The sequence below is a fragment of the Sceloporus undulatus genome, chromosome 5, assembly GCF_019175285.1.
Source record: "Sceloporus undulatus isolate JIND9_A2432 ecotype Alabama chromosome 5, SceUnd_v1.1, whole genome shotgun sequence".
Classification (NCBI taxonomy): domain Eukaryota; kingdom Metazoa; phylum Chordata; class Lepidosauria; order Squamata; family Phrynosomatidae; genus Sceloporus; species Sceloporus undulatus.
In genome coordinates, this window is record NC_056526.1 from 159,673,570 (window position 1) to 159,701,074 (window position 27,505).

The window sequence follows — 27,505 nt, forward strand, 5'->3', positions numbered from 1 at the left end:
ACATAGACAACAGCATTTAGATGTCTAGATGTTAACATGGAACACAGACGGTTTTCTAAGCTATAAGCTTCTTAATACTGCAACTGTCATCTGTGGAAAAGTGATGGATCCGTTTAATTTTTAGGTCATTATAGCACTTGTTTGCTATAAACAGATACCTTTTCAGCAGTTATCACTGCAATAATGCTTTTAGATATAGAACATCAATGATTTCAAAATTTAATTCATTGCGCAGTGTTAACCCAGTGCATATAGATCAATTAACTGATAACCTCAGGAAACTAGAACGTCTTATACATCTTCTTCTCCAGTGATTTGCCTTAAAGAACGTAGCTAGAAGCATTAGTATGCTCCAGTCTGCCAGACAAAAAGGCACTGACTATTCAGAAAATGTGTGTGATGGCATGTCTGCTTTTTCTCCATTGAAACACTAAAGCGCCAGAGAAACAACAAGCATGTATGGCACACTGAAGCAATACTCTAACTACCACTCAGACTAGATGTATTTAACTTTTTTTTGGCAGAAATACTTCCCAAGTATGAAAACATCTGTTTATCATAGTACATTGCTTGCCTTACTGTACTTATTTACATTTCCGTGTTTTTCTTTTGTGAGTGATCTAGTTTGACACAATGCATATGAAAATAACTACACAATCGTTTTCGCGTGGCATCTCCTTCTTTGGAGGTTTTTAAACAGAAGCTGAGAGGCCATATGTCAGGGGTGCTTTGGTGTGAGTTCTTGCATGGGAGGGAGTTGGATTGAATGGCCCTCAGGGTCTCTTCCAACTCTATGATTCTATTCTATTCTATAAATATGGCGGGTTCTAACATCAGCCACCAGCACAGTCCCTGCTGCCTCTGGGTGAATAAAGTTGTGACTAATCTGTGAGAAGGTGTGGCTGGAAATCCTCTTCTAATCGGGGACCATTCAGGGAGGCGGGCATTCAGCTAGTCCACCGTCCAATTTGCACTGGCCCATCTGGGTAGGGAAGATGAGAATTGTGATCTGCATGGGTACAAGACAAATCAGCACACAATTCTCCCTAGAAGCAAGATGACTAAACTGACACGTGTCAACTTCGGACATATAACGAGAAGGCATGACTGACGAGAAAGAGATAATAATGTTTGAGAAGGTAGAAGGCAGCAGGAAAAAGGGAAGAAGCATTGCGGGTGGATAGCCAATCAAGAAAACCATGGCCTGAATCTGCAAGACTGAATAGGGCGACTGGAGTGGGGAGTCGTGGAGATGTTTCATTCATGGGGGGCCATAAGTCAAGGCTGACTTGAAGGCAGTAACACACATACATATCTGAAAGACACCAGGTTGGGAAGCTACCCTTGAATGCCATGCGTCCAAGTTTATAACAGGGTAAGAGCAGGTCATTTGAAATTGTTTGTATAACAAGCCCACACATTCTCACACACATTCGCCACACACGAGATAGACATGAACATTATCCACCTATTTAAACATTCACCCCATTGCTGTTTTTTGGCCTTGATCGTTCTGGCCCTGCAATGCAGGCAAATTTACATTCAAGAGGATTTCAACTGCTGCGAGACAGCAAAAAACGAAGAAATGAGGCAGCTAAACTAGACAGGTCCTCTATAGAGTGTGTACCATGAATCAGTTCATAAGTTAAGATGTTTTCTCTCAGGTGTGCTGTAGTTGGGCCAAGTATAAGTTCTGTTTTCACAATTTCTGTGCCTAGGAGTAATTTTTATTATTAAAACCCCTATGTGCTCATATATTTTGCCTCTCCCGCATTAGTTTTGAGGAATTAGTTTTGCTGCTGTACCATGTTGAGGAGAAGATGGAGGCAATTCTGAATATTGTGAGATAGGGAGAGGGATTGGCGGGGAGCAAGAGATGTGGGAACAGGCTTGTGAGATCAAAGTGAGAGCCTTTCCTTAGCAAGCATGGCACGCTCTGCTACACTACCAATAACCACTCAGGCTTAACTGCAATCTTCCCAATAGCTGAGAACAAATGGATTTCCCAGAACAATACAGTCTTGTGACTCTATTGCTAACTGATATTGTTAACTGCTGTCAGTCAACTTCAACTTATGGCAACCTATAAATGAGAGACTTCAAATCATCCAAGCCTTAACAGCTCTTGCAGACTACAGGGCGCGTGGCTTTCTTGACTGAACCTATCCATATATAACAGAGCTCTCCTCCACACAGATAACAGTATTAGCTAGGCTGGCCATTTCTGTTTCCTCTGAGAGATTCTACACAAGTGTCACTCTCTACGTATGCTTCTGGCCCAGTAGCTGTTTGGGCATATTTAGTCTGGCTCCTCAGCCAAAGCCGTATGGCATAGGAGTCACTAGCAGCATTGCTACCAAAGCATAGCCTCTTGCCTCAGAGAACCATGCAACTCCATCTCCATAGAAAAGCGGGCATGGTGGGCTGTGCATTATAACCTGTTGCAATGTGAAATACTGGGGAGTGTCTTGGTCGTTGAGTGGATAGTTAAGCCCCGGTGAAAAAGGAGGCATTGAACGATTGGTACTATACTTTTTTTAATTATGTGCTTTGAATCGCTTTTAATTCTATACTATATTTAACAGGATAATTTGTTTCACTGTAGTTCTAATAGAACAGTGTTCTGTTTTAAAAACTGTACATATTTTTAAATTTGTTGTGAGCTTCCGCAAGGCCCAGTTTTTGAGGCAAAGGTGAGATGTAGTCAAATAAATAGATAAAAGCAAGCTTACAAAAGACTTGCTCCCAATGGCTGAAAACATCTACGTTATCTTTGTTGACTTATTGGTAACATTTTCTTGGTGCTAGGAAATTAAATTTGGGACTCTACTGAGTGTAAATGTTTGATATATGCCCATGCTTCCAAATTACTACTATACCACACTGCATTGATGCAAAGGAAAAGAGAGCCTCATCTGTCATTCTGCCATTCCCTATATATTTTACCTTTCACACCCCTAGCCATCACTTTCTAAAGGAGAAACACTACTGTTAAAAGCTGTACGTGGACAGCAATTGGTTAAAAACCCAAAATCCTACTTTAAAAAAATAGTGTAGCACATGTAATACCAGCAAGAAATTTTGGGTCCAAGGCCAGCAATAAATAATTCCCCAAGAAGACACAAAAGGTTCATCTGGCGCATAGAAATATGGTTTTTGACACCATCTTAATTGCCATGGCTCCATCCTGCAGAATCTTGGGATTTATAGTTTTTGTGAGGCACCAGTGGTCTTTGGCAGAGAAGGCTAAACACCTTGTAAAAATGGAGCTACAGCACTCAAAGTGGTGTCAAACTGCATTGTTTCTACAGTGTAGATGCATCAAAAGTGTTATCAAAAATGGTTAACTAATAAGCGTGAACATGAACATATGTACAGAACAGGACTGACACATTTTTAAGACTCCACTTGTATAAATGAAAACATGGTAAGATGTAGTTCAACTGTTCCAAGTCTGTGGTTTTTCCCCAGAGGCATCTGACATGGAGTGACGCTAGATTCTATAAAGTGCTCAACAGCACATTAAGTGGAATCGCTACGTCTTGTACATGCCTGGTGGCGCAGTGGTTAATGCCTGTACTGGCAGCCATTCACCAAAACCACAAGGTTGCGAGTTCAAGACCAGCAAAGGGCCCAAGCTCAACTCAGGCTTGCATCCTTCCGAGGTCGCTAAAATGAGTACCCAGACTGTTGGGGGCAAATTAGCTGACGTGCTAATTAGCTTACTTGCTAATTAGCTTACTTGCTGTTCACCGCTATGATCTGTTGGAATAGCGGTATATAAATAAAACAATAATAATAATTATTATTATATTATTATTATAATGGAACTCGGGATCATGACGGTACTCATGTTGAAGGCACATGCACAGCTGCCATGATTCATGTAACTGCTGAGGAGGTAGGACTCCACATCCCACAGCAATGGAGCCGGATCTTGCGGGGTTAAAGCACAGGGACTTTTTGATTAACGAGATGATGATCCAACTTCCAGGTCTTCTAGCTCTCTGGTTCCCTTTGAATTTAGCTACAATCCACAGAGAGCTGTAAGTAAAGTGAGATTTTTGGTATACTGTTCTGAGGTATCCCACCTGTAATACGAAATCTTTTAGAATGCCTTGGTTTTCAATGGGGAGAAATATGTATCAGGCTTTACAAAAGCTCTGTTTCCCTCGGGGAGGAAATGAAAGCTGCTAGATCACACAACACACACACAGAGTAAAAACAGGTTCCAACCCATCGCCAAACAGTTTAGTGGTTCTCGGGGAGAGGTGTAAATAAGGGTCGGTCCAAACGGTCAGATTAAAAAACATGTTCCAACCCATCTGCCAAACATTTTAGTTTCTCTTTGAGGATGTGGTAATAGGGTCTGTCATAACTGTCATGAAAAGTGCCTACAAAATTTAGCAGTAATATATGCTGCACCTCCGCACCATACTGGTAAAGTTTTTGTTTGTTTGTTTGTTCATTTGTAAACACACCCATGCTGAAACCAGACCTGATCCTTCACAGTGCTAGTACCTTACAGAGACAGCATTGCAGAGACAGACTACTATCTCCTATGACCTGTTGAATTTGATGAAACCATCCAACCCTAATTGTGTCTATACCAAATTGAAATCAATAGGAAAGGTTATTAGTCCAAAATCAAACTTCAGTCTCATGGAATTCAGCAAGATTTTAGATGTTTATGAAAATTAGAAATCCATATTCTACAAAAACAAATTTTCAAAGACTGAATAAGAATATTATCATCTAAGAGTTTGGAGACCAGGGTTCGAATCCTGGCTAAGCCATGAAACCCACTGGGTGACCTTGGGCAAGTCACACGCTCTCAGCCAAGAAACTTGCCAAGAAAACTCCATGACAGGTTTGCCTTAGGGCTGCCATAAGTCAGAAACAACTCGAAAGCACACAACAATTAATAATAATAATTTGTTTTATTTATATACCACTATTCCAAAGATCATAGCGGTGAACAGCAAGTAAGCTAATTAGCAAGAACAACAAGAACAACAAATGTCCTGGCTGCCTGGTAAAGAATCTTGGGAACTGTAGTTTTGTGAGACATTTAGCTTTCTCTGGCAGAGAGCTCTGGTGCCACAACAAGCCACAATTCCCAGGATTCCCTGGCATTGTGACCAGGACAGTTCAAGCTGGCTTAGTTCTGCAGGGTGTTTTGGAACAACAGCATAGAAAATGATGGCAAAAATCAAGGTTGGCTTCTCTGTTTTTTTTTTATTATTTTTTAAAATTTGTATGTGTGTGTGTGTGTGTATACATATATATGAATTTTCCCCCCAGCCTGGGTGGTTGAATCCGTGGATAAAGGAACCGTGGATACGTGGGGGAAAAGTTTGAGGCATGAGTTTGAGGCAAAATCCTTCAGCATAGAGCCAGGGCAGTTGAAGCGGTCTCACTCTGGATCATTTCTGGAGTGTGTGCTTTGGGCCTTGGTTGTTGTTCTTGCTGTGTGCCTTGGAGTTGTTTCTGACTTGTGCCAGCCCTAAAGTGAGCCTAGCATGGATGTTTCTGCAAGGTGTGTGTGTCTGGACCTCTTCTTGCCTGGTTGCTCCCACTCTCCCAGCGATGGCCCAGCAGCTCTTCCCCAGCAGCACCTTCTTATTCCTGGATCGAGCATCATCACAACTTCCCTTCAGTTCCTGGGCTCAACCCTTTCTACTCCTTCTTCCTTGGAGAACAGGCTCTTCTTGCAGGAGTCTGTGGAGGGACGCGCTCTTTGGGAACCAGGGGATCCTTGGATTCCGTGTTCCGTTCTGAATTGGGACTCTCCCTCGCTGCTCTTGGGTCCAGAGGAGCCTCCTTCCTTGCTTAGCCCTGGGGATGGCCTGGGACTGGCACTTGCTCCTCTACCTGGCGCTCTTCTTCCTGCTGCTGCTGCTGCTCTGCCTCCTCCTCTTCGGGGTCCTCAAGCAGCTCAAGAACTCCGTCGCCAGCAGCGCTGCAGGGGCTCTCCAGCCCTCCTCCCTCCGGGAGCCCTCCTGGGGCTTCGGCAGGGAGCAAGCCCTCTGAGCAGGAGAAGAAGGGCCTCTCCGCCCAGGAAGGACCCCAGCCCCAGGACTCCCCCCACCAGCCCCTGCCCCCCGCCTCCCCTCAGAGGATGAAGAGACTCAAGGGGAGCAGCTTCTCGGTCTGTCTGAGTCTGGCTTGGCTGCCTGGCTGCCTGGCTGTTGGTCTGCGTAAAGAAGGGGCTCCAGGAGAAGAAACTCAAGGCGAGTTTATCAGTCAGTCAGTCCATCCATCCAGCACCTATCTGCCTTCCTTCAGAGGAACCACCCTGAGGGGGCTCTAGAAAAAAGAAACTTAAGGTGAGCTTATCTACCTGTCTGTCTGTGTGTATGTGTATACATATACTGTATGTATATTTATATATACAAGCACCTGCCTCCCTTCCCACCTCCCTTCAAAGGAGTCGCCCAGAGGGAGCTCTCCAAAGAACTCAAGGTGAGCTTTAAGATATATATATATATAATCTATCTATCTATCTATCTATCTATCTATCTATCTAATGGACTTCCATGTGTGTGTCCATATATATATTTCATATATATATTTCATATGGTCTTCCATATATATATATATACACACACACACACACTGTATGTGTGTATGCATACATACAGTACTGTATACTCTTATATATAATCTCAAACACACACAAACACACACACATTGTGTGCCTTTAAGTAGTTTCTGATTTAGGGCAACTCTAAGGCAACCCAATCACAGGGTTTTCTTGCCACATTTTTTCACAGAAGGGTTTGCCATTGCCACCCTCTGAGGCTGAGAGTGTGTGACTGGCCCAAGGTCACCCAGTGGGTTTCCTTGACTGAGCTGGGATTCGAACCCTGGTCTCCAGAGCCATAATCCAAGACTCAAACCACTCACATTTACTCACACACAAACACACACGTGTGTGTGTGTGTGTGTGTGTGTGTGTGTGTATATATATATATATATATATATATATATATATATTCCCTGTCTAATTTTTAAGAAGAGAAACTGGGACAGTATGTTGAGCTCTAGGAGAAGCCGACATGTTCCAGGAAGGATGTTTTAGGACATGTTATGCTCCCACAGATGAACCACAAACTTCCCCAGGTGCCAAGTTTTATATGCCACCTCATTCATAGCCCTGGGGCATCAGGCTAGCACTCACTTTCAGCTTCAGTTCTCTTCTGGATAAATGGGACAGCAAGGGATACTGTGTGAGTTAAAAACAAGAAAAGAAATGGTAAAGAACAAGTGGAAGAAATTTTGTGCCTCTAGGGGTACATCTACACTGTAGAAAGAATACAGTTCAGCACCACTTCAACTGTTCCTGGTTTTGTGAGGCACAAAACTTCAGCACTGTTGGGCAGAGAAGGCTAAAAACCTTGTAATACATCCCAGGATTCCATAAGACACAGCTATAGCACTTAAAGTGGTGTCAAACTGCATTATTTCTACAGTGTAGATGCACACCAGGATCTCGATCAGTTGGACAGAACTATTCTCTGCAGACTGTGTTTTTTTTTGGTTTAAAAGTGGCTTTGGTTACTGCTTGTGCTTTTGGTCTTTGCATGATGTACATTGCCTACCTTGCACACCTTGCAGCATGCATATATATATATATATGTATATGTATATGTATACACACCACTGTTTAGATGAACTAATTAAGCTGTACCTTCAGTAGAAGCCTTTGATATGTTAAGAAGCATGGGGGGTGGTGGAAATTTTTAAAGCTTACTGAAAGCAGAAGAAGGGCTTTGAACACTTCAGAAGTGCTGCAAATCATTGCTGTCGTCATCATGATCAATATCACATTAAGGACATCTGTTCATTCTCTTCTTCTCTCTAATGTCTAATGTTTACAATTTTTTTATTTAAAAAAAACCCTAATAACCAAACCCATTATTGATATGTTCATACATCTTCCCTCCCTTGGACTTTTGCTTTTAAATTATTTTATTATTTCACTCCGATTTGTTTGTCTATACATCCAACACTATTCTTAATTTGATCACTTCTTCTGTGATCAAAGGCATTTTATGCTGGAATGAGATGAAATGGGTCAACCTCATATATCTTTGCAACATTATTATTATTTGGTTCACTTTCATCTCTCCATCTCTCTTACCCTGTCTCCGTACTTCATATGTTGTTGTACATGTGCCTTCAAGATGCCTGTCAACTTGTGGGGACCCCATGAATTTCATAGGTTTTTCTTAGGCAAGGAATACTCAAAGGTGGATTTGTTGCTAGGGTTCCTATATAGAATGTATTTTTCAGTGCAATTCCTTACATATTCCTTTTGTATAGAACATGCTGTCCAGTTTTATGGATACCAAAGTCTATAGTCCAAAACCATTTAAAATCACCATTTAAAGAAATTGGCAGTTGATTCTAATGGATGTGGATGATAGTTTGGATTTCTTTACTGTATTCTGCCTTTTCACTTGTCTTGGTGTTTAAATTCAGTACATAGATTCTGCCAGATCCTGGTGCTCTCTTTCTGTCTCATCCATTTTAATGCTATCATCTATGACCATAACCACCTATTTGTTTGACTTCCAAGGCCTTGTTTACATCCAGAGCATTTATGTCCCATTGGGATCAATGTGACCATTTGGTTCTCATGACTGATGTCCTAGTGATATCAGTGGGACACAAATGTGAATGTTTTGTTCTAGATTCGTGTTGGGGAAATTTTGGACTGCATGCATTTGCTATACCCCTTTTCTGGCAAACATTCCCTGAATGACCCCTCTAAAGTCCCCATATGTAGCCCTAGCCTGCATATCCAATAGTGAGGAATGCTGTAAGTTGTAGTACAGCCACATCTGGATGGTCACATCATTATCACTCTTGGACCGTATTTAACATTAGTCCTACCTAGAGTAGAATCACTGAAATCAACGGGACTCAATTTAACTGTGACTAACAAATGCCATTTATTTATATCAGTGTTCTCTGGATAGAACTAATGTTGGATTTAACCTAATATGTTCCCCATTGTTCTTATTTCAGTATTGTATAGTTGCTCAAATTAACAGGCTCTCTAGCACAGAAGTTTTTAGGCACTATTTGGATCCCTGCTTCCAAAACAAACCCAGCATCATTTTCCTTGTAAAAGGTTTTCAGAGATGGAGCCTGAAATCAACAGATGTGGCATCAAGACTATCAGAATACGGATCTCTAGTTTCACTGGCCCTTGTTTCTGCATTTATTTTGTTTTGTTTTGTTTGGGCAGATATCCTTGTGAAGAAGCTTGGAATAGCAGAGTCTGTATATCTGAATGAAGATAAATTTCAGAGTGTGTGTAGGGAATACTTGTGTTTATCTGCAGTTTAGAGAGGAGCAGATGGAACAAGTCAGAGGCTAACAGTTGTTTGAAATAAAAATTACACACATGGTTAATTGGTTTCATCTCTATTTTGGGAAAGGTCTTGACTGCTTTTAATCCTTGAGACTAATAACTAGACCATTAATTTTCTTGTGAAAGGTTTCTTGCCATCAGGCCCTAGCCATGACTTCAGCCTCTGTGTACTGATAATCACAATTTTCAGATGGAATGCATCAGAGAAGAAGATTCTGCTCAGCAACCAGTTTTCCAGTGAGGGTCAGGTAAATTATTTCTTTCATAAGGCTTGACACCTGCTGCCACCTGCTAGGCTAGACCCTTATAAATTACTGATGTGCAAATGCAGTCTGTCTAGCACTGTAGGAACAGTCCTCCTGTCCTATACAGTGTATGAATTCTCTAGTGGCCTCTGTCTCTATCTGACATTATTTAACACTATATATTAACAGAGAGGTACTATTGCCTTGTGGAGAGAGAGAGATTTCTTGAATCTGGGAAAACTGGTTTTAAATTACACTTCAGCAATGGATTTATTTAGTGACCTTGCAAAAGACAGTGGTCATGCTTTCACCTTCAGCCATGGACAGGAAACCATTAGTCCATGTGTGGCACTCTTACTTGCCCTCTGCACCTAAATTTTGCCACCAATATTTGATGGCAAAGTAGAAAAAGCCCTTTGAAACAAGCAAAAACTCTTATGTTTAAAAAATATTTTGCACTTTGCTTGAAGTTTTGCAGTCAACTGTGGAAAGACTTTAAATCAGAAATATGAATTATGTGGCCTTCCTTCCTCAAATTCCTGCATACACACATATGATTACATCTAAAATGCCACAAAGAAGCACAGTTTTCTCCCTAAACGTTGTTTTAGGGCCTCCCCAGCCTGAAACAGCTAAAAGGTATCTTTGGAGCTGACCATACATCACTGTAAATCTATGTTTGTAATCTGTAATAATCAACAAGAGCACAACTTATGTGTTACCACCAGCACATTTTTTTCATATCGGCAGATATGAATTAACTCACATTAACTTAGTTATATATGAGCTCTCTATTATATGGTGGCCTCCATATTAGCATGTGAAGGATAAGTGGGGAATCATGTAGCCTTCCAGATGTTGGCCTGCAACTCCCAGTATTTCTCACCATTGGTTTTGCCGGGGTAGAGATGCTGGGACTTGCAGTCCAACAGCATCTAGAGGACTGCATAATTCCCCTTTGGGATTTAGGGGCACATATGAGGTCTCATGAAAGGATAAACGTTAAGCCAAGAAAATTTGCTCTTCCACTGTATTTGACAGAACTGCATTTACTGAATGTTTTCCTCTCAGATGGATATTAAAGATATAGGATCACCTGTGCCTTTACCCTGAAGATTAAGCTACCTTCACATCAGTATGATTTGCTCTGTGTGTACATGTCATCTTGGAGTACACACCTGCCTTATTGTAGCTATTTGTCTAAGAGACTGTTTGGAATTCCAGTCACCTGTACAAGTGCAGTAAAGGTTGTAGAATATTTCTCCAGACACTACTTTGTAATAAAAGGCTTCATTTTCATCTCTTCATATTTGCCCAATCTCACTAAATTTAATTCAGGAAACTAATGTAATATACATTTTATCCCACACCCCATCTCTCTTTTTATCTAAGTAGTATGACATTTTCTGACTTCTTTGCATTAATGTTAGTGCCCTGCTAAAGGGAACTAACATTTCTGTACTGTAATTAGTTTGAACGAATGTCTTGAGGTTGTCTTTTTTTTCTCCACCATTGTCCCACTTTTCTTTCTTCATGATCACAGAAATGACAGTTTTCTTATTTTTCCAGATCTATGCTTTTAAAATCAGTCCCATCTGCCTATCTAGTATTTTTATCCTGCTTTAAATAAGTATAAAGTGTAAGTATAAAGTACTGTATCCAAAATAGGTAGGTTAAAATTATGCTAGAATAACATGCATGCAATACATTAGATTAAGCAGCCATCAGTGGAGTAGCAGAGCCAGGACTTGCTTAGCAGAATGGTAATGCCATCTTTGAACCTCATAAAGGTTTTCTTGCCTCCTTTGAACAGGGGGACGATTTTTTCCAGCAACAATCTATTGTTGCATGCTATTGTGATTGCACTACTGAATATTTGGGGCTGGTGTCGCTTGGCCTTGAATGGACAATTGTTATTGTAGTGGCCCTTCAAATGGTTTATAATTTATGGTGACCCTAAGGTGACCGTGGGGTTTTCTTGACAAGATTTCTTCCGAGGAGCTTTGCCATTGCCTTCCATTGAGTCTGAGAGAGTGTGACATGCCCAAGGTCACCCAGTGGGTTTTCATGGCTCAACAGTGATTTGAACTCTGGTTTCCAGAGTCGTAGTCCAATACCCATCCATTACACCAAAAAAGCGTGCTCCTGCTGATGGTGATAAAAACTGTTAGAAGTGGTTTGCTAATATAGATCAACTCTAGCTGCATCCACACTGCAGAAATAATCCAGTTTGACACCACTTTAACTGTCATGGTTCAATGCTGTGGAAATCTGGAAATTGTAGTTTAGTGACACATTCAGCCTTCTTTGTCAGAGAGCTCTGGTGCTACAAAGAACTACAGATCCAAGGATTCCATAGCAATGAGCCATGGCAGTTGAAGTGGTTTCATCCTGGATTATTTCTGCAGTGTGGATACAGCCTCAGCTTGGAGGTGAGGCCATGGGTATTGTCACAACTGAGCAACTTTACTTCTAAATTTATCACTGATTACAATCTTATTTATAAGACTCTGAAAGCCTGACCACCTCTCCAAAAAATATATTTGTCTTGTATCTTTTTTTGGAAAAGCAAGTGAATACCGAGTCTGTCTTTCTCTTTCTAGTTCAGATGTTTTTCTGAGCTGATAATGGTACCTGAAGACCATTTAATATTTCTGAAGAGCTTTGAAAGAATTTAAGCAGATAAATTATTTGGCTTGAAGCAATTTTGTCTCCTGCATAAAATAAATAGTATGGTTGAGAAACCACAGATTCTTTTGTGGAGAGTTGAATGACTGAACGAATACCCAGAGATGCCAAGAGTGGATTAATAAATCAATATCTGGAAATGCCAAATTTAAATAGTGAAAGAGATAAATAAATGACAATTTGTGGCAAAATTTAACTTTAAATGCATAACTATGGTGGTTTTTAGATATATTTGGCAATAAAAGGAAAAAGTTTTAGCCAGTTGACCATTGGCTGTGATTGCATAGAGATACTATGCTCTGTTGTCAGCAGCTAATTGCTAGAAAAATATTAACCAAATATAAGGAAAAGAGGTAAAAACACTCAGGTTAGAGGACTTGGGTAACTGTCAGAGTAAAGTTGTTTGAATGCCTGACTACGACTCTGAAAACCAAGGTTTGATTATCTGCTCGGCTATGAAACCTCTTGGGTGATCTTGGACAAGTCAAACTCTCCTTGCCAAGAAAACCCCACGATAGGTTTGCCTCCATATATTGGAAAGGACTTAAAGGCACACATCATGAAGGGAAGCAATGACAGGTTTATAAAATCATTTGGAAGTTTGAGTAGCTATCTAATCTATTTCCTGTCAGGTTGTGAGATGATTAATTAATAAAGTGTTATGTGTTGTTCAACATTTCCAGCTGAAATCCAAATTTAGCTCACATAATATTAAAATTGATCTTTTTTTTCAAAATGTAAAAACTACTATCAATTGAGTTCATTGTTTCTCTATAACGTCTTCTTTTTTAAAACTGCCAAGTGTCTCTTCTGGATAATGTATGTAAACACTGCAGTGGTTAAGGAAGTTATGATTTCAGTGTGAAATTTTGTAAACCAACCGCCAGGTTAGAAATTTTGGGACCTACTGAAAAAACTCTGAGCATGCCTTCTGAATGTAACTTAATACTCATTAGTTGCACTCTTTGGCTGCCTGTTTTAATCAGAATCACAGTAGTTATAAAGGAGCAGAATTTTCTTCTGGAGTAAAAGGTGAAAGAGAAAACCTTCTATTATTGAATATAGAACTGGGTTGCGATTCTCAATTACTAGCTATTCCCAATTCCTTATTCCCACAAAAATATGAAATAGAAATAGGATGAACAGCCCTAATGAGGAACTTTAAAGTCTGAAGGCCTCTGTGCCTTCCAATATATTTTCAGCTACCCCATACCATAAGTCTCCATATGTTTAGCAGACTGTAGAAGCATTTGTATTTAATAACAATTTTTGGATAGCATACTAGGAAACAACAAAGACATACAAGTATATCAAGGGTGTAGACAATTCCCAGGTACCAGAAATGTCTTATTTTTTTTAGGGTTGCCATAAGTGAGGACCTCCAAACCGGGACAAATGTAGGACAAATGTAGGGCAACATTTTCAAATGTAGGACACGTTTTCATAAAAATGGAGGACGTGCAAAAAATTGAATTTTTTTAAAAAATGTTAATATAAATGCATGTTTTTTAGGCATGATCAAAATGGAGGACATTTTGGCATTATTCCTAGACAGATGGCAGAAATGTACTTGCCCTCAGGTTCAACTGTACTTCTCAGAAGTGTTTACTTGGTCAAGGGACTGTGGTTTTTCTTCACTGCGCATGAGTTTGTAAAAATCACAGCAAGTTACATTGGCCATGCCTTAGAGGCTTGTTGATATCAATATCACCACCACCATCATCATCATCACTATAATTGTCCAGGAAAGGCAGACTTGTTAGCATTCAAAGCACCATAAATATACAGAAAATGCACTTGCATATATTTTATAATAAAAAATAATGAAAAAAAAACAAGGCAGGGGTGTATATATTTGATAATAAAAATTGTAATAAAATAAAAAACAAGCAATAATAAAAATTAATGAAATAAAATAAAAACAAGCAATAATAAAAATTAATAAAATAAAATAAAAACAAGCAATAATAAAAATAAAAAAAAAAAAAAAAAAAAAACAAAAAAAAAAAAAAAAATAAAAATAAAAAGCAATAATAAAAATTAAAAAATTAAATAAAATAAGTATTTTATATTTTTAAAAATAATTTAAAAACTCCAAAATACCAAGGCAGACCTAATGGCCACTGACTCAGCTTTCCTCCTCCTCCTCCTCCTCCTCCTCTGGCCCAATTCTGCCCTGGCCCCTTCAAGGCACCCTTCCTCCGGCTCCTTCCTTCTCCTCTTCCTCCTCCTCCTCTCCCCCCTCCTCCTCATGATGGCTGGCATGCGCGGAGGGAAGCGGGGCAGGCGTGCGCGCTGCCATTGGCCCCTGCTGATGCCTGGGCGGCGCACGCCGAGGAGCCCGTCCTCTTTGGCCAGCTGGCCAATGGCTGGCTGGCCAAAGCAAGGGACAAGCTCCTGTTTTGGAGCCCCGCGCGCGCGCAAGCCCTCACACTGGAGGCGCGGTGGCGGCGGCGCTTCTGCTGCCCAGGAGGAAGGTGGAGCTGGAGGAGGAGGTGGGTTGGCGCTGCCCACCGCGAAGATGACGAGGAGGAGGTGGGTTGGTGCCACAGCAGCCGCATTAGCGGCAGCGACAAAGGCTGGAGCGGGCCCCCGAACCGGGAACAAGGCACGGGTGGGGGCCCAAACCGGACCGGGAGGGGCCCCCCAAAACCATGATTGGCACGGGGGCCACTGGGTTATGGCAACCCTAACTTTCTTTAACATAGTGCATGCCATCTGTTAACCTTCCTGGTATTGTGTTTGAAAGTCTTTCTTATTTCAACCTTCTCTTTCAAACCTTATCCTCTCTATATACTTTCCTTCTCATGTATCCTCTTCCACAATCCTTCTCTTTTCCTATTCTTCCATTCATAAATTCTCCTTTACATCTATCCTTTCCTAAACTTTCTTTCTCTTCTCAACTCCCAGACTCAAGACCTTACTAAACCATTCCATCCTTTACTACATTCACTCACCCTTTTCTACTTTCTTATCCCTCTTGCTACTTACACACTATCCTTCTTCCATTTTCTCATTTATAACTTTTGCCATCTTGGCCAGGCTGCACATATCCCAGTTTTCATCTGAGAAATGCTGGAGGGTATGCAGTTAGCTATGCTGGCAGATAGTATATATGGGTGTATGCAGGTTTGTATAAGCAGCACTGTCCCTGATTGTTCTTCTTCAGCACTTGCCCTTGCTTCTCTATGTTGCTGGGTGTTCTCTGCTGCACTGTCTAAGACCCCATACAGACAGGCCAAAATAAAACTGCTTTTGGGCACTTTTGAGGTTATGCTGTTTAAATGATGCATGCGTCCTAAGAGTCCAGAAGTCGTGCCAAAGCCATGCTCCAGTCCTCTGGAGATGGCTTTGGCACGGTATCCGGACTCTTAGGACGCATGCATCATTTAAACAGCATAACCTCCAAAGTGACCCAAAGCAGTTTTATTTTGGCCTGTCTGTATGGGACCTTGCTGCCCTTAAAGTGAGATTCAGTTGCCAGTGTGGTTGGCTAGTATATATGGACTGAAGAGAATCTTGTCCTTTACCTAAGACAGCAAAATGTCTAACTTCCTTCTTTCAAAAGCTATATAGATTTTTTTTTAAAAAAAATTATCCTTCTCTTTTTCCAGTGCAGGGCAATGAACAATTTTAAAACAACCAAACACTGAATTAAACAGTTTTAAAACATTTTAAAATTCAATGAGAGAAGCTGGAGGGAATACAACACTTCCCATTTGTTAAAAAACAAAACATAACCATTGCACAACAGTGAGTGGGGAAGGAAGGGCTTGACTGAACTTTTTCTAGATATGCCAGTGTCCCTCTCCAGAAGATTGAATTGATTTTGGGCTGTCACATCTTTCATTGCTGAATATAGGGCAGGAGGAAGAGGGGGAGAAAGTCGGGTGAAGGAAAAGGGTGAGAGAAATTCTCTGTCTCCTTTCCTATCGAAGGTTGCACAGGGACGGGACTGATCTGTCCTATTTACTTTCAGCTAGTTTGTAATCTGCATGAGGCAAGGTGTTAATGATTTGCTCAGGTGAGATTATCTTCTCTTTCCAGATGGACCTCCTGTCTTGCTGGGCACCGTGACAGAATGCCTTATCATTTCTCCTTGGGGAGGGAAAAAGAGATGGATGCTCTGTGAGAAAAAACAATCTGTTTCAAAAAGCTGTTATGTTTGGAGACTGGACACGTTGCAGAGTAACCAATAATGGCCATGCAACATTGTGAATGTGGTTCACTGATAAACTATAGCATGCAAAATGCTTAGCATGTGTTTTCCCACTCTGAAGTATGCTTCCCCTAGCCTTCCCTTCCCTTTTAAATTTTGATCAGCCACCACAATATTTTTTTCTCCATGGGACTGTGTCCATGGCAATGGCTGGATGGCAGTCATCTTTTTTGACAGCAGCATAAAACAAAGTGAACAGTTTTGCAGCAGTATAATCTCCCCCCTGCCACCTTCATCCACTTTGTTTTACAAATGAAACTTGAACTCTGCTGTGATTTATGTATCTGTCTTTCTGGAAACACTAAACTGAAATAATAATATTTGTAGCTGGGTTACAGAACACTCACCTTTACCACTGATGATGCAGAGAACAGAATCCTTATTTAATAGTTGTTCTTAAAGATCTATTAAGCTAAAACATCAATCAGTGGTGCAGAGTTTACATGCTTGCCAATGATTTCAAACTACAAGGCTGTAGCAGAACGGTTACATAGGCAGCTTCTATCTGATTGCATACAATAGGTATTTATGATCATATATATGTGATATATGTGGGCAGTATTTCCGAATGGCTGCCATGGTAGGTGTGGCTCATCACATAACACTTATTTCCCAGAATGGTGAACTGATAAGGCTGAAAGACAATTTGATCCAGAACTGTACTCAAATGATTTGCACAAAATGATTTCTTTGAATCCATGTTTTTTATTCTAAGAAGTCACCGAAAGGATAGTCAATTATTTTCTCAAATCGCCTCTAAAATGGATACTTCCCACATTGCAAAAGTATAAGAAAACACATGCACTCTTTCTGGATCACTCCAACCACACAACCTCTGACACTCTAGAGGGATATTAAAGTCTTTAGTGCTCTCTTCTGCACACATATATCCCACATCCCTATGTTGTTGTTAACTACCTTGGAGTCTACAACAACCATATTCATCCATAATGGAGATGTACAGTCTTAATTTGAAAATCTGTTGTGCCCAAATGATGACAAGTTGATATTTAAAATGTATTAAATATTATTGAAAATTGAGATGGAGGATGAAAAGTAAAAGAATGTCTGGTCAAACAGGCACAAAATTTAGGTTATAATGTACATATAAAGAAGTGGACAAATGGCTTAAAGTTTACTTTAAGTTATGACCTTAAGGAATGTTTTATAAGATGAGGTACTGCTGGTATCTAACACCAGCAAGAATTTTTAAAATGTATAAAGGTTCTTTAAATCTATGTTGGAAATGTGAGAAACAAGAAGGAAATGTTTATCATGTCTGGTCGACTTGTAAGAAAGCTAAAAAAAACCTTTGGACTCAGATTTATTATGCTAATGAAAGATATCCTGAAAATAAAATTTCAAGTGAAACCAGAACTATTTTTGTTGAGAACTTTGGATGAACAGCTGGAGAGGAAGAATGGAAGAGTTATGTGGTACATAACAAATGCAGAGAAAATGATTTAAGATCAGACATAGAAAGAGAAAAAGATTTAATCTCAAGAATACTGGTTGTTAAAATTATATGAATTTATAGAAATGGATAAGTTGACTACATTAATACATGAGAAATCATTAGATGATTATAAAAAGAATGGAAGCTGTTAATAGATTATATGGTAAAGAGGTGGGGATCTGCAATGGTTTTAGGTTTCTGGGGCCCATTACAAACAGGCCGTTTTGTGCGTGCGGAGCGCGCACTAGGGTTAGAAAGGAGCGGTGCTTCCGCACCCCCCTAACCCTAGTGCGTGCTCTGCACGCACAAAATGGCAGTAGCCGTTCCACACGGCCACCGCCATGAGGACATCACGACCGCGCCGCCTCTATACGGGGTGGCGCGGACGTGACGTCCTCGCTCTGTGCCAGGGCGCATAATGCGCCCTTTCCGCGGAGCAGGAAGGAGCTCCGTTTCGGAGCTCCTTCCTGGTTTGGTCTGCTGGGCGCAGCCTTCAGATGGCTGCACTCAGCAGACCAAAGGAGAAAGGGGCCAAGCGTCCCCTTTCTCCTCCTCCCCGCCGCTGCAGGGTGTCCTTGGGGCTTGAAGCCCGGAAAGCGGCGGATCGGGGCCTCAGCGGCTGCCGTTCTGGCCACTGAGGCCCCGATACTCCAGGGAAAGAGGCGGGTACAGCCCGCCCCAAATGGGCTGTCTGCAACCCGCCTAAGTAAGAAATGTCTTCTAATGTAGAGGTTTATAGATTCATTTAAAACTCTTTTTGAAACATGATATACTATTAAGGCACTAAGTAAGAAATGTTTTATAGAGCTTTATAGATTTAAGTTCCTTTTGAAATATGTCATAATATCAAGGCACATTTCTTAAGTTATTTCTTTTCTTTTTAAGATTATTGCTAAAGTTTGTGATAATGTTTAAATACATTTAATGCAAAAGAGCCACAGTTAAGCAAGTTGAAATCCATAGTTTCCCTGTCTTTGCTTAATTTTTCCTTATTGTTTGTTTTTGTAGTCAATACAACTTAGATTTGTAGTTTAGTGAGGTTTGTTATCCATATATGTTTGTTTTCAGAATATAGAAATGTTTGTATTTGTTGTTGTTATTGTTATTATTGTAATAAAATATATATTTTAAAAAGAAACATACAGCCACCTCTTCTCCAGCCCAACTGACCATAATAGCAACTGTGTTAAAATCTTTTCAATATAACATTTTTAAAAAGAGTGGTGGGGAAGAAGGTTGGTGCCATGGCCTCCTTATGCCACATTAGAAGCCCCAGCCATACAGGAGAGCCACCTGGTATCAAACATCCTGAAAACCAAGGAGTGTTTATCTATTTAAGGTTGCAATCCACTGCTCATGGAATTCAGTGAAAAAACGCACACACTGTGATGATTTATTACAATGAATCTGGAAATTCAGTTTATGTTTTGTCTTTTCATACACTGTTCAAGATATTTTATTGTGCCCATCATACAGAGTCCTGTGAACTGCCAAAGATGTAAAAATAAAAGTCCAAAACAATAGGTATATATTGTATGTGTTGCATCCGGTGATTATGTTTTGTCCTCTGTTAATGTTAGCATTTTGTCAGATATTTATTACAGATAATGTATGTGAAAAGCAGTTAAGCTTTTTTGAGCATTTCAGTTTTCTGAGGATGTAATCAATTATTGCAAAATAATGAAGGATATAAAAGCAATAGTTCTCTATGCAATTTCTGATTGAAAATGTCTGTGGAGAAGATAGGAGGAGTTGAACTTACATACTGTATCACTTGGAGGAGAAATGAAAAGGAGTTTTGAGTAAAGCAAAGCATTTGATTACAACTACGGAAGAAATACCAAATCTGGATATTGTTGCACACTCCTTTCACATGATAATGTACAACTGTAAGAGAATATATAAATAAAGCTCATCCTAATTTTAAAAAATACATGATTGCAGTTGCAAAATACTATATGATAGAGAATGAAATACCAAATAAATTGATACTTTACAGTAGCAGCAGACAATTTTAAAGAGAAAATTCAGTGGCTATGCTTACCAAGACAGTGGCTTTGCTTACTATCTGAAGCAAAGAACAAGATAGCACCGGACTCCTATCCAATATGCAAAAGCAGAAGTTCAGTCTTACTTCTACACTGACACTGGTACAGTATCTCTCCCTTTCTTCACCTATAGCTTAGACTTGCAGGGCAGGCTTCATGGCATAGATAGCTCTCTTTTCCAACACTTTGTTTCCCTTTGGGCAACCACTTTCCTCTGCCCACCTAGAAAGGAATGGATGGATTTATATTTATAGTGTATTTATAGTCTATAATACAATAATACAATTTCTGTGGTTTCTAGTAGCATATCACCTTTTTCAGATTCATAGCTGATAACCTAGACCATAACATTAGAACCACTGAGGCTCACAGAATAGATATTGCTGATGCTATGGAAAATATCAAAATTTGCCTGTTGATTACATGGTGGTCTCCATGTTAGCTTGTTGGGGTGATCACTGGGGGTTTCCAAAGAGGATAAAGTAGTTTGGTGAGGCACCATCATTCTTTGGCAGACAAGGCTAAAGACTTTGCAAAACTACAAATCCCATGATTCCACCGGATGGCACTTTAAAGTGGTGTCAAACTATTATTTCTACAGTTTAGATGCAACCTGGGAGGCACAATGAATTTCCAGAGAAGAACTAACCCAAGTGAAGAGAGAATTGATCCTCTAGTGTCTTACCTCCCCTGTGAATCTCTGTGAGGTTCAAACTAGAAATTAAGGGGGACATGTATTCCTTACAATTAATTAATTTTCCCGCTTGCAAAATGATTTCCTCAGAGATAATGTGCTTCAACAATTAAACTTACAAATTAAGTCCATGTTTACCTTCCAAACACTAATAACAATGCAAGCCACACTAAATGTATGGCATGTTAAATGAAAGATAGGTAACTGAGGAAAATCATATACTATGGCAAACAGATGTCTCTCATAATTCTAAAAACATTTAAAGTATATCCTCTAGTAGTTTGTATGTGAATTTTCACCAATTCAGTGCAGTTATTTGCATATGTGAGTTATGAGATAATTTACAAATTTTAATGAACATGAATTGGTTGGTTGAAAGTATGATTTTTTTTTCTCCCATTGCAGTTCCCTAAGATATAAATGTTTCTGTCAGCTCTTCCACACTTCAGGAATATAGCAGTTTGACATCACTTTAACTGTCAAGGCTCCATCATGTCATGTGGAATCCTGGGATTAGTTCTGGTGCCTCATCAAACTACAAATCCCAGAATTCTGTAACATGGCAGCTAAAGTAGTGTCAAAATGTTTTATTTCTGCAGTGTGGCTGCTTCCCAAAGCACCCAAAGGCTGCTTCCCTTCACTCCACCATTATGATTTTCAAACTGATCAGAATGATCTTACTATAGAGTTGTGGAAGACTGCCCTTTTAGCATCAGATGCCACAGCCCCAATCTCGCCTTTATGTGGCTCTTTTCTGTGCCATGCAAAGGGTGTGTAGCCTCCAGTGCTATGGCACCAATGGAGCGTGATGATGCCACCTGCCTTATGCTGTGGCATGCGGCGTCACGCCAGCTTGGGGGCAGAATCGGGGCATGTGGATGTCACACTTTGACTGTGCCCCCAGGCCTGCCTTAATGGCTGGTCTTTACAGCCCCTTGTCATTTCAAATATATAATCATGCCCTTCCTGCTTAAAGCCAATAATAAAATAATGAAAATATCCCAAACCTTTGGACATGTCTGAGTTCTTCTAAATGAATGATAATTTATTGGACATACTCATTTCTATTTGGTTGGGACAATTAAGAAGGCACTTCTGTACCAAAAATAGAAGAGAAATATTAGCCCTTAATTTTTTTGTTTGTGGTATAATTATCTAAAATTACTGAATGGTGGCTCCTAGGGAGATGCCAATGATCTCTATAATTGGGGTATAGATTAAGGCCATTAGATTTTTTTCACGTTGTTTTATTCTGTCACTTCTGCTTTAAGGTTTTTTAAAAATATTTTATTTCTCATTTGCTTTATTTTGATGACCCCAATCTATGCTTGCTTCTCTCCCTTGACACCTAGTGCCACTATCAAGAATTCTTAATACTGGAGATAAAAATAAAATATATCATTATGACTAGGAAAGTTAATGTTAATAAGAAGTTGGGAAGTAATTATATTAGCCTACTTCTTAAGTCAGTAACTTTATACTAAGAAACAAGAATCAAACTAGAAATTAATGGAAATGCATGTCCTGCAATAAATCTGTTTTTTCTCCTTTGATAGCACTATAGATGTCCGCTTCAGCAATCAGATTTACAAATGATGCCCATTTTTATGTTTCAAGCACAAAGCAAAGCATGCAAAATGAAAAATACAGAGCCAAGGATAAACATTTGTTCTGACAAGCAAATATCTTTCACTACTTGAGGGAGCACTTCTAGATATGTGCTTAAACATCTAGTTTGACTCTAAGGTTAACTATCAGTAGTGCTTCTGCTTAAATACAGTTAAGAGGTGATATGATAGCCCTGTTTAAGTATTTGAAGGGATGTTATATTGAGGAGGGAGCAAGCATGTTTTCTGCTGCTCCAGCGAACAGGACCCAGAACAGTGGATGCAAGCTACAGGAAAAGAGATTCCACCTCAACATTAGGAGGAGCTGTTTGACAGTGGAACACACTCCCTTGGAGAGTAGTGGAGTCTCCTTCTTTGGAGGTCTTTAAACAGAGGTTGGATGGCCATCTGTCGGGGATGCTTTGATTGAGATTTCCTACATGGCAGAATGGGGTTGGACTGGATGGCCCTCGTGATCTCTTCCAACTCTACGATTCTGATTCTGGTTCTCTGAAATTACAGAAAACAAGTCTGTCATAGTTCTTCAGATATTTGAAGGCAGCATTTTCCCCTAACTATTTTCTTCTCCGGGCTAAATGCTGATATCTTTCAACAGTTTGTCATAGGGCTTTGAAAATGTCCCCAAAGGACCTCAGGATTTCTTGCTGGCATTATTGAAAGCATTCACCCTCTGGTCCTAGCTGCAATGTTACAATTTGCTTTGCACATTTTATAGTAACATACTATGCTCAGGAAAAGCAGACCCAAATCTTCACTGGAGGTGCTTCACAGGTCTATTGATACAAAGGAGAAACTATTTCACCTGTTCTGTGTATTTCTCCTTAGTAAAAGTAATGATGTCCTTTCCCAGCAGTATTGTGTAATGTTTCTAGGAATAAAGTTACTGGTCAGAAAAGAAGTGTGTGCAGTAGGTATGCACATAGTTCATTGTTTCCCTTCCAAATACCAACAACTGTGTGATTTGGCCATTCCCTACAAAACAGAGCTTTGACTTAGAAATCTCAATATCAAAGAATCGGGGGCAGGAGAGATCAAAGAAAAGCCCATGCTTAAACTGTGCTAGCATCTGTATGTCTTATCTATTGATCTATCAATCATTTATAATTCTGCTGGATAAATAAGACTACAATTAATGAATTGATAATGGCTTGCTTCATTCCATATAAAATATTCATCATGATAATAGGCCCACATGTCTTTAAAATCTTCTTGTGTATATTCTGAACATTTTCTTAAATTACAGATTTAATTCACTTCATTTCAAGTTTAAACATGATGGTAGCATAAGAGACATCACAATTCTCTGGAAGTTGGCTTATGACTGCATATTAGGTGTGACTATTGTAGAAGGACTTAACCCCACTGATTCCCATTTGGATAAAGTCTAAAAGCAATTTTCTGCCAGAAAATAGTTTTCCTCTTCTAGACAGGTTATTTTAGAAATAGAAAAACATGGTTATTGTGTCTTTTGTTTTTTTTGCTGGGGGAGAAACAGGTTGCTTCTGGACAAGGCTTTATTGTTCTATTTATTACTTGGTGCCAAATATCAGATTTTTGTGTGGTGGTGGTGGGTCTATAAATATGCATTTATATCTAATTACATCTAATTTATCTGATTTATATAGAGATTGATCAACTACAGTATTTATAATCCTTTCATCTGTGACAGCTACTTTTCCAATTTTTTCCCTGACTACAGAAAGCCTGTTAAGGAGAAACAAGTGGGACAGCTGAACAAGTTTCTTTTGACTAGTAAAAGTAAGAGCATTCAACCTGGAAGCACTGGATATATATTTTGATCAGTGTTGTTTCTGTTTTCTTTCTTCTTTTCTTGCTCAAATGTTCAAACTTATGATGTTTAGAACCACAAGAAAGTTAATATTAAGAAGAATACATCAGTTCCTTTAATGGGAATGCAATATTTTGTGTTATGTATTACAGTGGTAATTTTAGAACATACAGAAACCTTTTAAGTCAGGAATGGAAAATGTTTTGCCCTCCTGATACTATAGGACCACAACTTCCATGAGACCTAGCCAGCATACCCAGAGGTGAGGGAAGATAGGAACTGCAGTTCAACAACACCTAAAATACTACAAAATGACCACACCCAGGGATGCATTATTAGTCACTCATTTGGTGTAATTGTTTCATTGGCTCAGCGTTACAGATTCTTGTTGATGTTTTACACATGTAAGTTCTGTTATGGAAATAGTTGGACATTTCTGTCTGATGTGGAATGTCCATATTCTGCTCATGTTTGGGGAGTGAAGCTGTGTATGTGTGCCATTGTTCATGGATGCACATGGCACATGTGTGTGTATGCATATTTTGTTATGCATGCAGTTGCACATATTCTGTCTTGATTCAGTTGCCCAGTGCTGCCATTCAACAGAAGGTTGCATTCGTAACATACAATTCTGTGTGGAGGGATTTGTGCTATGAAACCCCAATGTACAATCTCAACCTTTGTGTGTTACTTGTGCAAATGAATAAAAATGCATGGGATCAGACTGTCTCATTGATACTGCAGGCTGAATATGGATGAGATCATATGCATGCATATGAAACTATGTTTTTTGACAGATGGGTCCTATTCTTGAAACTGCTCTGCGGCCTCCAATACCTTAATCAGCCTCGCCTAGACTTACCGTAAGAAGTCATAATTTTATATTATAAAAACCTATAATCTACAATTTAATATATTATCCTGGGAACGGAGTTATGCCACCACTATGCCAGCAGAAGGGCAGTTATCTCCAGTTTGGGAGGGAGAAAAAAAACATAACACAACCAGAAAATCCCTTGCCAGCATCACTAGAAGTAGTTCCAGCTCCAGAACCAGGAGCTGAGCCACCACTGATGTCCACATGTCATGCAGACAATGAGAGAGTCAAGCCACACAGGACAAACTGGGAGCACTATTTCCAAAAAATTACAGAGATTCCTGCAGGAGTAAAGCACAAACAGGCAGATGAGCTGTGATCTGAGGATGACTGGTCTGAATTTCACCATGGAGGAAACATTTTAAGTTCCCAAAGAAGCAAACATTCAGCCAGGCAGAAACAATGGTGTAGTAAAGCCAGCAGTTGCTGAGATCCAAGTATCAGGATGTTTTGCTCTACAGGGATGATGCTGTCATCTACCAACCCTGCTAACCCTGTTTCTTTTTTCTTTCTCAGTTGTACACATACAGCTTCCCACAACTGCTGTGTGTGCAAGAATGGAATGATTCTCTCAAGAGGCTGTTCTGCAGGTGATACCTATCTGGTATTTCATAGCCTTGGGTTTCAGCAATACCTCACAGTGCCTCAGCTAGTGGATCTTTAGTATAGGATGGGAACTATTTAAACTCAGCTTTTCTTGGAAAGATTTCTCCAGATACAACAACTATGGAAATGTTCATTGTGGTTAGCTAGAAAAATGCAGAATAACTGATTCATCCAGGCTTTCCCCCACCACACACAATCTGATTTATTCCAATATGTCTCACCCTTTCCAAACCTCAGTACTGTAAGAGGTATATCTGTATCTGTTATATCTTGGCTGGATAACTGTAGCCATGGGGATGCAGTGGCTCAAAATTGCCCAAAGGCCAGCTGTAAATTTGACCAGGTAGCATCTGGATGTAATTTCTAGTTTAATTTCTGAGTGTCATAGAGAGGGTTTTTTTTTTTAAAGTTTTGGGGCTTAAATAAGTTAGGGAGTAAAATTCACAACCTCTCTGCTCCCGAAAGACTGCAGGAGAATCCATGGGGACAATTTACATCTCATTTTTTAAAAAGAGCTTTTTAGAGTGTTTGCTGCTGTTGCTGTGTGCCTTGAAGTCATTTCTGACATATGGTAATCCTAAAGTGATTCTACCACTGGGTTTTCTTGATAAGATTTGTTCAGAGGGAGTTTTGCTTTCATCTTCCTCTGAGGCTGAAAGAGTGTGACTTGCCCAAGGTCACCCAGAGAGTTTCCATGGCTGAGAAGGGAGTCAAACCCTCTGGTCTCCAAAGTCACAGTCCAGTGCTCAAACTAGTACATCATGCTTGCTTTGATTTACAGGTTATATTTTCATTTCATTTCTATGCATCTTTCACCCAGAGTAGGACCCATGGCCATGGCAGCTAAAAATAATAAAAATTTAAAACACAATTAAAACAAACACATTAAAACAGTATAAAACCATTAAAAAGCATACAAAATTAACAAATTAAGCACCCATGATTAAAAAAAACATAAAAAGTCTTTGCCTGCTGGGAATGGAGAACATGGAGAAGGCCATCCTAACATTCCATGGAAGGCAACTGAAAAGGGTGGGAACAGCCACAGAGAAGGCTGTCTCCTGTGTCCTCACTAAATGAATCTGTAACAGTGGTAGGACTGAGAGAAAGTTCTTCCTGTAGTTGTTAAGAAAGGTTTGTATGGGGATACACAGTCTTTCAGATAATCTGGGCCTAAGGGCTTTATATGTCATGAGCAAATGAACCAAGCAATGATTTGGGGAAAGTCAGTGCATGCATAGGAGGCACAAAAAATAGCTGGAGGGGGCACTTGTAGCCTATAGGCTGCATTTCCCCATATCTGTCTGTATCTATATGATCAGAGCCCACTTTTATAATCAAAAAATAGTATTTCTCAATCTGTGTTTAAGGAAATTAACAATCCCTACACCTACCATAACTCTGTCCCCACAAGTTTCAATCAAGACTTACAAGACTGATAGAACTATAACAAGAGAAGAGCACCAAGTCCAGTTAATCTGACTGATGATCTCAAGAGCAAAGAGTGTGATATTTTATTTGGAACTATAAATTATGTCTTATACCCTGGCCATTATCAGGTTGCTTATTGTCATTTTGTGCCTATGTTTTGTTTTGTTTTCTCCCCCAGTAAGGGGATGTTCTGTCCTGTACTTCTTTCTATTTCAGAATCCTTGCTTCACATTCTTCCTGTAATCTAATTTGTTTTCAAGGACTAGATCAAATGGTAGGGGATCAGAGAGAGAGAAAAAAGAATGTTTTTTTGATAACGTCAAGTGGCTTTCCCCCCCCCCCCCTTTTTTTTAAAGCTGGTCCATTACCATTCTAATTCAGCATTAAGGATCACAAGGGGATTCAAGAATCTTCCAGTAACACTAATTTGTAAATGGGC

General features: G+C 39.8%; 1 protein-coding gene and 2 long non-coding RNA genes across 3 annotated transcripts; all 3 read left to right on the forward strand.

Annotated features, from left to right (window-relative positions):
• The first annotated feature begins 5,763 nt into the window (after positions 1 to 5,763).
• Positions 5,764 to 6,100, forward strand: SMIM43 (small integral membrane protein 43). The gene has a single exon (XM_042466522.1). The coding sequence runs from the start codon at positions 5,845 to 5,847 to the stop codon at positions 6,031 to 6,033; it is 189 nt and encodes a 62-aa protein (XP_042322456.1). The 5' UTR covers positions 5,764 to 5,844; the 3' UTR covers positions 6,034 to 6,100.
• Positions 6,101 to 6,130: 30 nt separating this feature from the next.
• On the forward strand, positions 6,131 to 18,319 carry LOC121930337. The gene is made up of 3 exons (XR_006103917.1): positions 6,131 to 6,329; positions 9,512 to 9,633; positions 16,366 to 18,319. It is a non-coding gene; the product is annotated as an uncharacterized LOC121930337 (long non-coding RNA).
• Positions 18,320 to 23,939: 5,620 nt separating this feature from the next.
• LOC121930463 lies at positions 23,940 to 26,032 on the forward strand. The gene is made up of 2 exons (XR_006103952.1): positions 23,940 to 24,121; positions 25,546 to 26,032. It is a non-coding gene; the product is annotated as an uncharacterized LOC121930463 (long non-coding RNA).
• The last annotated feature ends 1,473 nt before the right edge of the window (positions 26,033 to 27,505 follow it).